The 16804-nt window shown below is 35.7% G+C and overlaps 2 protein-coding genes across 2 annotated transcripts; both read right to left on the reverse strand.

Moving 5' to 3' along the window:
* Positions 1–9590: 9590 nt before the first annotated feature.
* Positions 9591–10145, reverse strand: LOC149206945 (RNA-binding KH domain-containing protein RCF3-like). The gene has a single exon (XM_089397863.1). It carries the CDS (start codon positions 10143–10145, stop codon positions 9591–9593), a length of 555 nt encoding a protein of 184 aa, XP_089253989.1.
* Positions 10146–10191: 46 nt separating this feature from the next.
* Positions 10192–11326, reverse strand: LOC149206946 (KH domain-containing protein At4g18375-like). Its single transcript, XM_089397864.1, has 2 exons — positions 11204–11326; positions 10192–11121 (listed from the first exon to the last, which is right to left on the reverse strand). The coding sequence occupies exons 1-2, from the start codon at positions 11324–11326 to the stop codon at positions 10192–10194; spliced, it is 1053 nt and encodes a 350-aa protein (XP_089253990.1).
* Between the last annotated feature and the right edge of the window lie 5478 nt (positions 11327–16804).

Raw genomic sequence — 16804 nt, forward strand, 5'->3', positions numbered from 1 at the left:
GTGGGGGTGCCGTGTAACATAGTGTCGTCCACGAACTGTTGATGTGTTTTTAGCCAGTAACGATCTTATCGGTTGCAGACCTTTTATAGATCCTTCTGCTTTTTTCTTGGCTATGATTCTGCTTAGTCCTTCCATTAGGATTACGAATAGGAAAGGAGAAAGGGGATCCCCCTGTCTTATTCCTCGCGAGGGAGTGAAAGGAGCTGAGGGAGTGCCATTAACAAGGATTGAATATTTGGGAGATTTGATGAGAGCAAGAATCCATTTGATCCAGGTCCTGCAGAAACCAAATGCATCCAAAGTAGCTTCAAGGTATCTCCAGCTTACTTTATCATAAGCTTTAGATAGATCTAATTGCATTAGCATTCCTGCTTCTTTTCTCGAATGAAGTGAATGAATCATCTCCTGTGCTAATAAGATATTATCTAGAATTTGTCTGCCCTCTACATAGCCCGATTGCTCTTCCGAGATGATACCAGGAAGAATTGACTTTAGTCTATTAGCTATAAATTTTGAAATAATTTTGTAGATAACATTACATAGGGAAATAGGTCTGAATTTGTCAGGTGTCTTTGCTTCTTCAACCTTAGGAATGAGCGCTAAAAAAGTGGAGTTGATGGATTTTAGGATAGTTCCTGAACGTCTGGAGTCCTCAACTACCTCCCAAACCTCCTGCTTAACAGTGTTCCAACAAGCCTTGTAGAAGTTGATGGTGAATCCATCTGGACCTGGTGCTTTATCATTAGGCATGCTCCAGATTGCCTCCTCCACCTCCTCCAGAGAGATTTCCCTGCAGAGGGCCCAATTCTGGTCTGATGAGATGGATTTTGGGATGGCTGCTGTGAGTTCCTTGATGGCCTCCTCTCTGTTTATTGGCGGTTCCTGTGCAATTGAGCTGAAGTGATCCGAGAGCAGAGCAGCTATGTCATTGTGATTCTTTAATATCTCCCCTGCATTGTTTTTCAACTCAAGAATCCTGTTAGCGCTTCTATGGTCTAGAGCCGATCTGTGAAAAATTTTTGTATTTTGCTCCCCCTCTTTCAACCACTGGACTCTAGATTTCTGTTTCCAGAGTATCTCTTCTTGAATGCATCTTCTGTGCCATTGCTGTGAAAGGATTTTTTCCTGCTCAAAAGCTTCGATACTGTTGTTGCCTGCTGCTCCATCTCTGTGAATCTGTTCCAGTTTGTTCTCTAGAATGATTTTCTCCTGAAATATATTTCCACAAATCGTTCGGTTCCATTCTTTTATTTTTTCTTTAGTTGCTTTCAGCTTCTTTTGTAGATTAAACATTTTTGAGCCTCTTGCCTCCAAAGGCTCAGACCACCATTTCTCAACCATCTTGAGGAAGTCAGGGTGGTCTAACCAAAATTTCTCAAATCTGAATGGCTTATTCCTTGGAGTACCCTGAACTTCAACAATAAGCGATATTGGCTAGTGATCCGACCCACCACTGGGAAGGATGTCAGATTCTGCTGTCATACCATCCATTATAATGCTTTCTGATATTAAGAACCTATCCAAGCGAGAGGCTATCAACCTTTCTCCCCCCCTTCTGTTATTCCAGGTAAACATGCCACTCTTGGGGTATAGGTCCACCATTTTGACAGTTTCAATAAAATTAGTGAATGCTTCCGCGTCCCTATTAAGTTTTCTGAGACCCCCTTTTTTTTCCAGAAGGGTGGTTATCATATTGAAATCCCCCCCAGTATACACTTAGACCTTGGGTATCTTTCAATAAGTCTAGTTAATGAGTTCAAAAAATTTAATTTATTCTCTAATTTCTGAGGACCATAAAAGTTGATACAGAGGAAAGATCCAGAGTTACCTGTGGGTTGAAACTCCACCGCGATGAAATGTTTATTCGCCTCAGCCGATAGTATCTGGACCTCCCTTGTATCCCATATGGTTGCAAGACCTCCTTATCGTCCCTGGCTTTCGATCTCTAAAGATTCTAAATTTCTCCCAAGCTTCCTACAAAGACTGTTGATGCTGGAACTGCTACATTTAGTTTCTTGTAAAAACAAAATTTCCGGTCTGTGTTTCTGCATTTTCCGCTTTAAGATTCTATGTTTTGCCTGGCTGTTAAGCCCTCTGGCGTTCCATGAGATGATCTTCATGTTTAACTAATCTTCATTGGAAGGACTGGAAGGCGCTAAGCGCTTTCATCTTCCCTGAATTTATCATTATCATACCTAGCTCCTGTAGAACCTCTCCACTCGTTCTACGGCCTCTTCTTTTCTTCTGCTTTGAGCTGGAAGACTTCCATAAAATACTTTTCGAGTGGAAGCTATTGCCTTTTACTATACCTAGCTTTCTGTTCTGTTTCTCTAATTATGCTTTTTTCCTAGCTATGAACAGGTCGTTTACCTTCCTGATTTCTTCTTCCGGTGCATTCTCTATTCCTCTGATTTTCCAGTTCTCAGCAATTACTGGTAGGTTCATCCCCTCCCTTGCTAGCGCCTCTTCCCATTCTTGATCCTCACTTCCACCGTCACTGGTGAGCATGTCAGTTTCTTCTTCTGTGTCCTCTGTTCTTTCCTGCATTTGAACTTCATTGTTGAGGTCCCCTTCTTCCATTCCTTCCCTGGTTGGTTCTTCCTTTTCATCATGTCCTACATCTGATGTTGGGGTTTTCTGCTTATCCTCCGAATCTGTTTCAAGATCCAGGATCACAAAAGAGTTGTTGTGGTTGTTTCTGTCTGTGTTACCTTTGTTGTTCTTCCTTCTATTAGCTCTCTGTCTAGACTTAGGTTTTATGAAGGTGTCTTGGTCTTTGTTGGCTTGAGCAGTTTCGGTTTCTGCTTCCTTCTTGATCATAGGGCAGTCTCTCATCAAATGCCCATGTTCATGACATTTGCGGCAATGAAAGGGAATCTGCTCGTAGTCTATGGCCTGAAAGTAGTCCTCGTCCCTGTATTCCAACCAGAGCCCCTCGTGCAACGCCCTGGAAACATCCATTTCAACACATATTCTGGCGTAAGAAGTGTATCTCTTTTGTAATGTTGCTTCCGAGGCCTTGATGAATGTTCCCAACTTGTCACCGATTTGTTTCAGGGCACTCAGACCCCAATAATCTATTGGGAGAGAGAACAGTCGAATCCATACTGGGACTTGAGTGAAAGATTCTTTTTCTGGGGCAAAGTTTGGTTTCCATGGTCGCATGTACAGACCAGCTGAAGCCAAAAAGTATGGACCACCCTCAAAGATTCTATCCTTGTCTTCTAGGTTGGAGAATACAACCGTGAAGAAACCCTTGGCTCCCAAATGAAGCTTAACATCCCCCCTCAGCTTCCATTGTTGTCTAATCCAATAACAAAGAGTTCTTTCAGATGGCCAAATGCCCATAAATTTACAAATGATGGCATGTTCTGCCATGTGCTCTCTGTATGCCTGAATCTCTAGGTCAGTTATTACTACCCTGAGGTTATTGGTCTTTTTTGGTTTGCAGACCCCATTTGATAAAGAGTTCTTGTTGGGGTTTGTGCTTGTCTCCCCCTCCTTTTCCGGCTTTTCTTGCCTGTTATTTTTTTGCTCTCTGTCTTCTGCAACTTGTCGTTCCTCGTTTTCTGAGGATATAATTATTGATGTAATTTTGTCTCTAGTTCCTGCCAGGATTTCACCCACTGTGCCTTTACCGTCTGTTGTGCTGTCTGGCTTGTCAGTTTCCCCTTGCATTTTCTCCTTATTCCTCCTACCATTCTGCTTGTTACTGTCAAGCCCAGAAATTCTGACCCCTTCCTTCTTACTTTGCCTCTGCTTCTGCATGATTATCTGTTTGAAAGAAGGGGTCCCAATGGACCCCTCTGCCCCCATTCGGTCGGTTAGCTCTTGACCTTTGCGATACAGTGCAGCGAAACGAGAGATAACCACTTCCAGTCCTGCAATGGTGTCAGCACATTGGAAACCCTAGTTTCGCCCTCAGCTCTTCCAGTCCCCTATTTTATTTTATATAATTTTATATAACATTTATAAATAAAATACAAGACAAATTACTTGACAATTTTTTAATTACAAACATAAAAGTATATCTTGAATTTTGTCAATTTACTTCATTATCCCAATGAATTTAAATGAAATAAATTAAGAAAACTCAAATTTGAAAATCATATAATACATCATATATTTATAGTATAATATGTAATGAGAAAATTAGTTAAAAATAAATAAGAAACATTTTACAATGGAGCATTCGATCTATCTTGGAAATCCTACATCATATTGCTTGGTGCCATAACTTGATGATGAAAGAGGGATTTCACTGGGCGCATATAGACTAGACAAAGGGGAAACTATGTTTGATTGGGTGTTGGATGAGTGCATCTCTAGCCTTTTGTAATTTGGATGAGTGTATCTCTAGTAGCCAGAATGAGCTCCTCATTTTGGGAGGCACATTTTGGTGGCTCCTCTTTGCGAAATATGCAAATATTTTCTCTAGTGTGCTTCCACTTCTCACTGATGATATTGCCACCTTTACCAAGTAGGCAACCAATGTGCTTTGAGGGAACAAAAATTCTTGAACAAATGGCACCATCAAGATTTTCATTATCACTAGTCTTGCACTAGTCTTTCCTTGCAATTGGAGGAATTCCTCAAACGTAGGTGAAACACCATCATTAGCCACCACCTGCCACTATTTTGCGTTGCAAGTAAATACAATTCATCTCAACATTCAATTCACTCACTACACACCTTTTCGCGCATTCAGAAAACCACATAAGCAACAAAACATCAAATCTAAAAACATGATTTTCATACACTTTCAACATAACACAAACGCATATGCACAAAAACCACAAAGAAAAAGCATTTTTGTGTAAAAAAATCTCACGCACAACCATCTCTGGACTCAAAAATTCCCTTCCATCAACCATTGACATTTGAAACTAATATTGATAAACATGGGTCCCAAATATCATGCGTAGGAGGCATTTGTTCTCCGCACACGCTACCTCTAAGTAACATAGTCCATTGTGTGCAATACCCTTTCAAGCTTTTATTATATGCACTTTCGCATCCCGCGAAATCTTTTAATAATAAAAATAATATCAAAACAAATTACAATTAAAAGACCCCTCTACACTTCCCTCATTCCACACAAATTCCACACATGCCTTTATTCTTCGTATAAACCCTAAGAAGAATGGGCAAGAAGAATGGGCATCATCGATAATAAAATCATGAAAAAAAATAAAAGAATTCATGAGTTAAAAACCCTAGAGCCTATAGAATGTAGATTCCCTATAGTGGTGCATAGCCCCTTTCCTCGTCATTTATTCTATGACTACCGCACCAGGAAGAACCACCTATTTATTAAAAATACCCCTTATGGTGAAATGTAACAAAAATTCTCAACCTTATAACCATGAAATAAAAAGAAAGAGAAACTTGGGAGAAGTTAGACACAACCTATAGTGAGACATGATTGTTGGGATACAATGTTTGAGTAGAATGCACCCGAGAGGAATTCTCTTCATATGATTGGCATCACCCGTTAATGCGAGAAAAAAAATAAGTTACCTTTGTGAATATCCTTTGAGGGGGGTGAACTTTAAAAACTATGAACTTGGGGCAGCTAGACACAATATTATAGTCACTGTGGTTTTTTTCCATGATAAGGCATAATCAAGAAACCCTAGCATGAACATAAGAAGAGCACTGGTTTTTCTTCGAACACAGATGTTACAATGAACTGAGCCCAAGGCAGCTACCGAGGTGGTTACCCTAGAACCAAGGAGGAGGAAGGCTGACCATTCAATTTTCAAGATGACAGATGTATGATAAAGATTCGAAGATCCGTAATTGTATAATTAATTTCTATGTTGTTACCCTCAAAGTTACCAATGAAGGCAACATACAAAGCTCTAGATAATTCGAAATTCAATACATAATTGCAAACACCAGTGCCATATAGGTAACATATGTATGTATGGTGATCGAAAGGTGGATTAAAAATCCCCATGATACCATTAATAAAAATGAATAATAAATCACATATGCACTATATAGTGCGGTGAATGAGAACTATGTACTCAGATCCATTTATTACATTGACAAAGGAAAATAATAAAACTATATAGCAAAGTATTAAGGGCACATAGTAAATGAATAAGTTGAGTAGTATGTTAAAGGAAAGAAGATATATACATGCAAAACTTAGTTAATCCGACTACTTTAGATTGTTGCATTGGCACCCATACTTTTAAATATATATATATATATATATAGTACGAAGAAGTTAGAATCATTACCCATTTTCAACTTCAAAGAGGTTATCAGTGTAAATGTCGATTATATAAAATTATATTTATAAACCATTTTATTCATTTGTGGATATTGTGTCTAAGTGGGTAATTGAATAGAAAGAGAGATTATATATATGGAATTTAGATATAAGTTGTGTGTCAAAGATCTGTTAAAATTTCTTTTCTTTTTTTAAATGATCTTTTTTATAGTTGAGTTTCATGGAGATGTCACAAAACAATATTACTTTTGATTGCAGACCTATAACTAATGTGTTAATAGAATTTTTTGCAAATGCTTTACCATCTTCCATTGTTATTTTTTTTAAAGAGATAGACCGAACATACTATTTGAAAAAATGCAATAAAATTTGAAATTAGAAAAGGAAATAAGGAGCATTTCTAGTAAAACTACAATTGATGAGAAGAGATCATGAGTTGAATTTCTAGGTCACATAGAGGGTTTGATGGATGCTCCACATCATTCTCCCTATGTTTTTTAAAATTCCTCCATGTTTAGATACATTGTGTTCTATTTTCTTCTACTTCTCCACCTATTGAACCGTGAGTCACTTCTGATAATGTCTAGTTAATACACTTTAAACATTTGCATCTAATTTTTCACTCTCCATAAATTATTTAGATCCATTGGTATTATCCCAATCCATTGGGGATAATTTTTTGAGTACATGAAGCGCCAACCCAATTTCCCTTAATCTTTGCCTTTAAAATTTTGTTCACCTCAACAACCAAACTCCTTCCAATTTCCCTTAATCTTTGCCTTTAAAATTTTGTTCACCTCAACAACCAAACTCCTTTTGAAGAATTCAAATGTCACCATACTTAAGAAAAAAATTGCCTTGGTTTCTATAGAAATATTCTTCATAATGGTCCTTTGTTCAACCATGAAATCTACAAAAATTACCTGCACTTGCACTTGTAAGTTTGGAAAGTTTCGATACAAATAAGGACCATCAACTAGCTAATTCTATTTCATATTAAAGAAAGTTATATATAAAATTGCGTATTTTTAAAATCATTCTATATTAAATAAGATTGGATAAAAACATAATTACATAATCAAAAGCCAATTAGTATGTATAATAACATTATTGAAAGGGAATAAATTATTTTATCAAGATAAAGTTATTTTGAGAATCATTTTGTTAATTATTTATAAAATATAATTTTCATAATTACATATTCAAAAGCCAATTTGTATGTATAATAACCTTATTGAAAGGCAAGAAATTTCTTTTAACTTATGAAATTCTCCCATTTAGCGAAATTTATTATAATTATTCAATAATAAAAAATAAACTATTTTACAATTTTTTTTAATTATAAATATAAAATAAGATATCAAATTCTATGTACAATCAATTTATTTATTTTTACGAAACATTTTACAGTAAAGAACCTGATCTACCAAGTTCTTGGAAATTCTAAATGATATTGTGTTGTACCATAATTTGATGAAATAGAAATTCCACTAGGCAAATTAGATAAAGGAAGTACAGATTCATTTTTTTGCGCACCATCTTTCTCTTTGAAAATATTTTCCTTGAGCCTTCTTGTAGCTTGGATGGGTATATATCTTGTAACATTGGCCACTCCAATATGAACAAGCTCCTCATTTCCAGAAGCACATTTTGGTAGCTCAACCATGATCAAGCATGGTCATCATTGGCCAACCATAATCAAATTAGAACATTCCATGTTGTAACGACTCATAATTGTCAATTGTGGTCAACGATAGTTAGAAATGTCAAACATGGTCAACCAAGGTGTTTATGGTTGAATGTGGTTGTAACTATCACAAACATTTTTATGTGGTTGATATACGCTGATCAGTGGAATTTTCCATCTTTTATACACCAATTAGTGTATGAAAATGACGTCGATCAGTGTATATCAACCACATTAGTAAACACCCCTATGCTATTTATGGAATAAATAAGAAAACATAATATTCCTCCACTACCTCCGTCCACTGCTTCTTTAATTCTTTTAGTAACCATTCTAATAAAAGAACATGGCCCTTCATTAGTATATAATGTGGCCATGTTTCCTTTTGCTTCAATAATGCATGGATGTGGACCCATACTTGTTATGGGTGTGTATATCAATACATGGACATGGACCAAAACTTGCCACAAGCATGTCGATCAATGCATGCACATGGAACAACACTTACGATGAGGATGTAGATCATGAGTAGAATCTCCAAGAGGTTTGTTGGATGCTCATGAGTAGAATCTCCAGGAGGTAGGTCATTATTCTCTATTTTACTTTTCTTTCATCGTTGACTCTTCACAATGTCCCATTCATGCACTTGAAACATTCACATCCAATTTTTCATTCTCTCAATAGACTATTCATTTCCATCAATCACTCCCAACCTCTCCCAATCCACAAGGGATAATTTTTCAAGTGCATGAAGTGCCAACCCACTTTCCTTTGTAATATTCAACTCCAAATTTGTGTTCACCTCAATAACCAAACTCTTTTGTATGTAAGTCGTAATATTTACCTTCACTTTTCTCACTTCAGTAATCAAGATGCTTTTTATGAAGTCAATTCTCACCATACTTAGGCAAAGTTTCACCTTGGTTTATGTGGGAATCTTCTTGACAATGGTGCTTCGTCTAACCATGTTGTAAATTATATCACCTTCTTCCATATCCAAGAGATGCATCATAATCTCCACTTCTTACGGGCCTCTATTTTCTACAACTTGCAAATGAACATTATCTTCAATGGTTTTATCTTCTATAATTTGCTCCTCCAAGAAGTATTTAGCTATAAATACAATTTTTTTTGTCTTTCCATTTTTCACTAACATGGTGCTTTATTAGTATATACTGTTGTCAAGTTTCTTTTTCCCCAACAATACATGGAGATGGAGCAACATTTGATGAGAGAATGTTGATTAATGCATGGACATGGACAAACATTTTTTACAAGCATGTATACCAATGTGTGGACATGGACTAACACTTGCCCTTAGGACATAGATCATGAATAGAATCTTCAAGACACGAACCAATACTTGCCATCTAAATCTTGTTAATCCTTTAATCATTTTATTGAATGATTTGATCTTCTTTGTTATAATGTATGCTTACCACTTAAATTTTTTCTTCCCATCATATTTTTATTACATACTCGTTTTTGTTTAGGCCAATATAATTCAAATGTTAAAAAAAAAAAACACAAACAATTTCCTCAATTTATTTCATTAACCCGATGAATTTAAATGAAGTAAATTAAGCAAACTCAAATTTAATAATCATACTGTATATGATTAAAAAAAAATAAGAAACATTTTATAATGGAGCACCTGATCTACCTTGCAAATCCTAGATCATATTGCCTAGTGCCATAATTTGATGATGAAAGAGGGTTCGCACTGGGCACAGATAGACTAGACAACGGAGGCACTGTGTAGGTGTGGGAGTTGGTAGCACCATCCATATCTTTGAAAATATTTGCCCTCAATCTTTTTGTAATTTGGATGAGTGCATCTCTAGCAACACTGGGGTCTCCAGAAACCTGAACGAGCTCCTCATTTTGGGAGGCACATTTTGGTCGCTCCTCTTTGCGAAATATGCGAATATTTGCTCCAGTGTGCTGCCGCATCTCACTGATGATGTTGCCACCTTTACCAAGAAGGCAACCAATGTGCTTTGACGAAACAAGAAGCCTCGTACAAATGCCACCTTCATCATTGTCATTGTCACTAGTGCTTCCACTAGTCTTTCCTTGCAATTGGAGGACTGCCTCGAGCGTAGGTGAAACACCATCATTAGCCAACTCTGTTGAAGAAACCACAATTACACGTTCATCTGAATCTGATTGTGCGTCTTCAACCTTAATACTTGCTCCTGTATCTTTCCTCATGCTTTTGATGATATTGCCGCCCTTACCAATCACACCTCCAATTTTATCATTTGGGCATACTATTCGAATAGAAAAACTCCTCCGGACTTTTCTCAACAGCAGAATTCCCAGATTTTGGAGCAATGGGAAGAGCAGGGTTATAAGTAAGAGGCCATATTGAACTTCGAGCTTCACTTCCATATCCTCCCAGTGCTGGTAAATGACAGGAGGCATAAGTACCATTTACTCTTGGAGCACCTGAACTGTGATGAGCAAACAGTGAATCTCGTTGTGGAACATAATTTGGCGGAGTAAATAATCCGGGCACACCAGAAGGAAGGAGTGAAGTTGGGTTCGTTGCAGATAAAATATCAGTCCAAGGAATTTGCTCCTTAGGTGGGTGTTTATACAGAAAAGCTGAAACTTTATACAGTGCTTTCTTGACAGCGCTTGCATCTCCAGATATGACAACGACTTCACCAAAACTAAACGCACAGCCTGGCAACTCATCTTTTGGCCGTATCTGAATCTGTGCCCCGGATTCGCTCCTCAATTTTTGAATGTTATTTCCACCTTTTCCAATCAAACCTCCAATCTGGCTGTTAGCAATCAGCAACCGAGCATTGTTTTGTCTCTTTTTGTCGTCGGCGTCATTATCTCTAGCAGAAGAAGATTGTTGAACAATAACAGAATGCACTCTAAGAAGAGCATCCTGAGCAGGACACAGTACAGGTTCAACTTCAACTTCATTCTCATTGCAATCCTTCTCCTTGTCGTTGCCTGACGGTGAGCTGAAGATTACTATCACGCGATCATCAACGCCTGGAACAGCATCTATAACTTTGATCTTCGAACGCGTCTCTCGACTCACAGATTTTATAACTTTACCCGCCTTTCCTATAACACTTCCTACCACATTAACAGGGCATAGTATGCGATACACAGTACTGTCAGCGCCAGGCAGAGTTCGCTCTCTACCAGTTCCTGAGTTCCGCCTCTTATTTCCAGAGTCAATTCCGCCTCTTATTTCCAGAGTCAATTCCGCCTCTTAATAGGGCATAGTATGCGATACACAGTACTGTCAGCGCCAGGAAAAACGCTGAGCCACGAGAAGAAGTTTCGTGTATTTGAAGTTTCGTGTCTTCTTGAGTCTCCCACACCCTCCCGTCAACGCCACTGGATTGCCCCCTTTTATATGACATGCGTTAGGGCTTATTAAAGCCGACAACTTGTTCAACCGGTACCCTAGCGTTAAGACCCACGTGTGTGGGTTACGTTTCCACTTCAATAATAGTATCATATTTTCATGTTCTTATATCAATATTAATATCATATTTTCATGTTCTTATATCAATATAAGGGAAATAAGAGTTTATCTTAATATAAGGGAAGGAAAGGAAGAGTTAAGCAATGAATGAAGATTTCAGGAATGGGTTACTACAAGGGAATTAAGAAAATGTCATATGAACATAACTTATGGTTTTTTGGACAATTGGTATTAGTAAGTTATAATATTGAGTCATGATATTGCAACAAAATCTACTTATAGCTTAAGAATATCCATAGTTAAGAATCTTGTTATATGCATTTTTAAATTTATACATGTTTAGCTCATATATTAATTCTTTAATAATAATTGTAATGATGATGTTAAAAGTTACTTTGTTTTAACTTATATATTAATTCTTTTAACAATAATTATAATGATGACGATGATGATGTTAAAAGTTAGTTAATATATATATTACTAGAGAGAGGAAGAGAGGATGTATATAAGCATCTACCAACCATTTAATTTATATGGTTGCATTAGTTAATTAGTTTAAACAACTTTAATGAATTTGTAAATGATAATGTAATCAGGCTAAATCTTATAATTACCCATGAGATTTAAACCAATCGGTTTGTGTGGCGTTTAGTCTTCACAAGGTGACAAGCTTCAAATTTCATGGGGAAGGGTAGAAATTGAATATTCCTAAACTTGTTAGTTAAATTTTTTTATTGTCGATTTTGTATTACTTATGCTTTGATTATATATATTTATCTAAAATATTAATTATTTAGTTAGTTAAAAAATATGAAATTAAAAAAATAATAATAATGATAATTCTTATTAATCATTAAACCATTTAGGGTTGGTAGGAGCGAGAGGGGTTATTTTTTGACTCGACGATAAAATAGAGTATCAATATACATGGGTTCTTGGAGTAGCAACCAATAATCAAGTAGAATATATGGCTCAATGGAAGGGTTTGGAAATAGCAATTGAAAAGAAGATTACCAAAACCCTTTTTCATCCATCTTGACTAATTATGATTACAACCACTTGTTGGCATGTTGCATTAGCACGCTTTTCCTTGGCAAAATTGAGTTATTCTACTTTATTATTTGTGGATGGATAATACCTGGATAGATAGTTAGCATCATCTAGATCAAGGCCTCGTCTAATGATCTATATAGATGTATGAACAGTTTGAACCAGTTCATCAATCATATCTCCATGAATCTGGAAATTGTTCTCTCTTAATAATTCCCACAACCATATCTCACATGTTCCACTCATCTGTAAATTGTAATTACAAACAAGAAACTTTTTTTTATTGCATTGGTTGGCAAGGATCTATAGGGGCGAAAAAGAGGGAATCGTTCAGTTCCAGGTGACTTGAATGGTCACTTCCTTCTTATCCCAGTGACTCAATTTCGGAGAAAATTTTTTGAATTTCAGGGGAAAGCTCATCACGATATGTTTTAGTCAATTAATGTATTCTGTTATAGTATTTTAAACCTCTAGAGTTATAATTTTGAGTGACTGAACACTTACTTTTGAGTCTATGAATATGCCAATTATTATTCCCTTCTATAGAATGATGGGGTAGGGAAGGTTAGGTGTTTCTCTTGTTTTGAGATGTGGAAGGCATGTTTCAAGCATTGAGATGATAATTATCATGATCACTAGAGTTATATGACTCTACAAATAACACCGTTTTTTTAAGGTTGATGACATCATGAATGAACAATGAACAAGAAATGAGAGGAGGGCCAAGTATGTGCAAATCTTAGTAGCTTGTGCACCTCTCTTCCTAAAAATGGACCTAGGTTAGAAGAGAAAGAAAACTACTATGCTAGAACCCCTAATGTGAATGCTCAGGAAAAGTTCACAACTCACTGATGGGCTAATATTTTTAGTTAAATAGGGGAGGATTAACAAAAACCTAGTTCTAATAGGGCAAGTGATTTTATGTATGGGTAAGACTCGATGGTATAATCCCCCATCCAAAACTAAACAAACCAGTGGGTGGAGAAGAAACAAAGTCGTTGAGACCAATTCCCAATGTGAAGACACTTCATGTGCATTAAATCAATAGTTGAAATAAAATTTTGAAAGAAGCAAAGGGAACTCACCAAAAACCTAATTTTTGCAGAGTATAAGTACTTGGAGACCGAGGGGGAAGTAAATTCTAATGAAGATATTTTTGATGACATATAATTTCTTATTTGTATTAAATGTAATGTATATAATCTAGAGTGTTATAAGTATAGTGGAAAAAAACTCATTTTGTATGTAATGCTTGCGAATCAAGTTTGCTAATATTAATGAGAACTATATTTTTGGTTCTATTTTCAAATTCATGAATGACATTTTGGAAATTTTCTCTTTTGTTTGCATGTTCACATACATTTGTTTATATAAGAAAATTTGTTTCCTAGCCATAAAATATATAGGTTGTTCTAAAAAATTTCCATATCTTTACCAGATATCATGCTTGTATCCACACATGTATTTGTATACTTGAAACTTAGCAATTTACTTATGGTTTCCTACCACTTATGAATTTGTAGGTGAGATGTTTCTCACAGCCTTTGTGAGGCTTCTTTTGAATGATTGCATTGTTGTATGTAGTGTAGATTTCTCTAACCCAAAAGTTGTTTGAGAGTTGTCTGGGATAACGATGCTATTGGCCATCTCCATGATGGTCCTTGTTTCCTCTATACACTATAGTTCCATTGTGAAAATATCTTGAGTATTGTAATAACAGTAGAAGTAACTAGAATTTATTTTCTCAAACTCTATTTTCTGAGAACCTTAATCTCCTTTTCAATTTCTGTTTCAAGTTTCATCAATTGCTCTGATTTTCTTTAGTGTTATGAAAGCTAATAACTTGTACTTGAGAAAGCACAACCAAATTTTTCTTGGAAGGGAAACGATGGATGGCATAAAATACTTTGCACTTACCAATGACTAAAATCTCATGGGATCATGAAGGTCACTATCCACAATTTCCAAATGCAATATTTTTTCTCAAATTTTCTCTATGTTGCTTGTCTAAAATGTAAGATTCACAATAACTCATGTTGAATTGGAGGAAAGCCATGAACCCTATTAAATTTCATTAAAAGGTCGAAATTTGGGACTTAAGATATCCATACCTTTTATGCCATAGCTGGTTTTCAGAAATGTTTTTAGCCACCAATGCTTTTTTCCCTATTTTTGTATATGTATACTTGTGAAGATCAATTTAAACAAATTTTGCAACCACTTTCTATTTGTCCCTCTTGTCTTTTATGGAATCATTTTGACTTTAGATTCAATCTTGGAGCGATGCTTTAGTATTTGATTTATTGTCTACAATTTCTTCTTTAGGCCCATTACATATAATATATCTTGCACATCTTTAGTTTCTATTAGGCATGTTCATTGGGTTTGTTCCTTGGGCTTTCAATATGTATACCTTCTCATCTCTTAAAGAATTTGTCCCTTGGTGACATTCATTACCATTAAATTAAGAAAACCACTCATTTTTGTGTGTCATGTAGTCTATATAATATCTCCTTAAGCTAACATGGCAACTTGTATGAAAAATGGCCATTAAGGAGAGGGGTTAGAAATTGACTCACATTTAATATTATAGTTTCCATGAATGTAGTGCCTTAGCAACATCATCTCAAACATTCTTTATGCTGAGGATAAAATTGAGGAAACTAGTTGGAGTATATATAGTGCATGCAACCTTGATAATATAATTATGCATAGAGTTAATGAAAATCAAGTAGAAGCATTGGCTGGGTGGATTATAATAGAGTTTTAATTCCACATATCCTCTTTTGACGATGGTTCCTTTAGGTCAATTTGGTTTTTACTAGTGATTTTATTTCAATATTATTTTCCAAGTTCCTTGTATCATCCTGCTTTTCATAAGATGGGTATTCAAAATTATGCGTTCAATCTATTATATATATCTAGTGTGATTTTTCTTAAAACTGTTTAATGTGTCCTCTAAGTTGTATGTGCATTACATATTATAGGTTCTATTATTGGTCCCGACAACGAATGCATATGTTAGAGTTATTACATAAACAAATGCTAAAAAAGCTCTTGAGGTAAGCCTTAAATGCCAAGAATGAGTTTGAAACATTAGTTATGTTTATTTTTTATTTTATGGATTTAGGGACTTTTCTGTCTCCTGATAATTGTTCTATTTTAATCCTAAATGGGAAAAAAACATGAAGTATGAATAAATTAAATCAAGAATGTTTACAAAGAATGCAAGCCAAAATATATTGAAAGAGAGAGTGATATGTTTCATTCATATCCAATTCATGTTGATGTCAATGCATATATAAGAAGACAATGTCCTATATCAAAATCATGTACAATTACTTTATTAGTTAAGTGCTAATATAATCGAACAAAACTCTATTTATGACATGCAAATTAAGTCATTTAATTACTAACTTAGAATATATTATAACTTTAATATATGACATAATCAAAATATAACTATAACGCCCTCGCTTAATGGTGATTTGGAGAATGTCATTTGTCGCAGAATAAAAACTCGTCTTAACCAAACATGTCAAAGATGTTTGTAGCATGACTATGAAATTCACTCTAAAACGTAGCTTCTAAGGGTTTTACCAAATGAACAAAAATGTCAACTGAATATAACCAACATGGTCAGTGCAGCACAATATACCTCACCAACCATTTGATTAATCACAAACTATTGAGACATATGAGAATCAATGATGGCTGAAGATTAAGCCCATTTACCACTATTGTAGAATTTGATTTCAATCTATGTATGCTAAGAGGAAGGCAAACATCAACTCCATACCAACTTCTAGATTTGTGAAATGGTGGAGAATGTTATGAAACTAGCTTAAGAAAAGATAGAGAAGATAGATCAATGCCTTAGAATTCAGCCTCTTCGAGGGGGCAACGTCGATTACATTACATAAATGAACCATTCTTAGATGATTCAAATGACAAAAACTCCTTTCTATATATAGGAGTATAAGGAGTCACAATATAACCCAGCCGACCTAACAATAATAATATAAAGCCACAAAAATAACAATAGAGGGATTCTATGGGGCACAGTAATAACAATATAGGGGCAATAGGGGCACAACAATATTAATAAGGGGTATAACTACAATAGTAATGGGGTAATCACTAGTATTATAGGGACCCAACATGCCCCTCTCCTTCAAAAAAGTGTTGTCCTCAACGCTTGAGTAGTTCTGGATACTTCTGCATAAAATTCTCATCCTCCCATGTGGAATATTCAGCGGATAAGTTCTTCCACTTGATAAGATACTCTGAAATTGATCGATTTCGTAACTGTCAAGTTCTTGTTTCTGTGACTGCTTCCGGTTCCAATATAATTTTTCCTTCC

The sequence above is a fragment of the Pinus tabuliformis genome, chromosome 1_2 (genome assembly GCF_031772625.1).
Source record: "Pinus tabuliformis cultivar Carrire ecotype Pingquan chromosome 1_2, CPIR1, whole genome shotgun sequence".
Lineage (NCBI taxonomy): Eukaryota > Viridiplantae > Streptophyta > Pinopsida > Pinales > Pinaceae > Pinus > Pinus tabuliformis.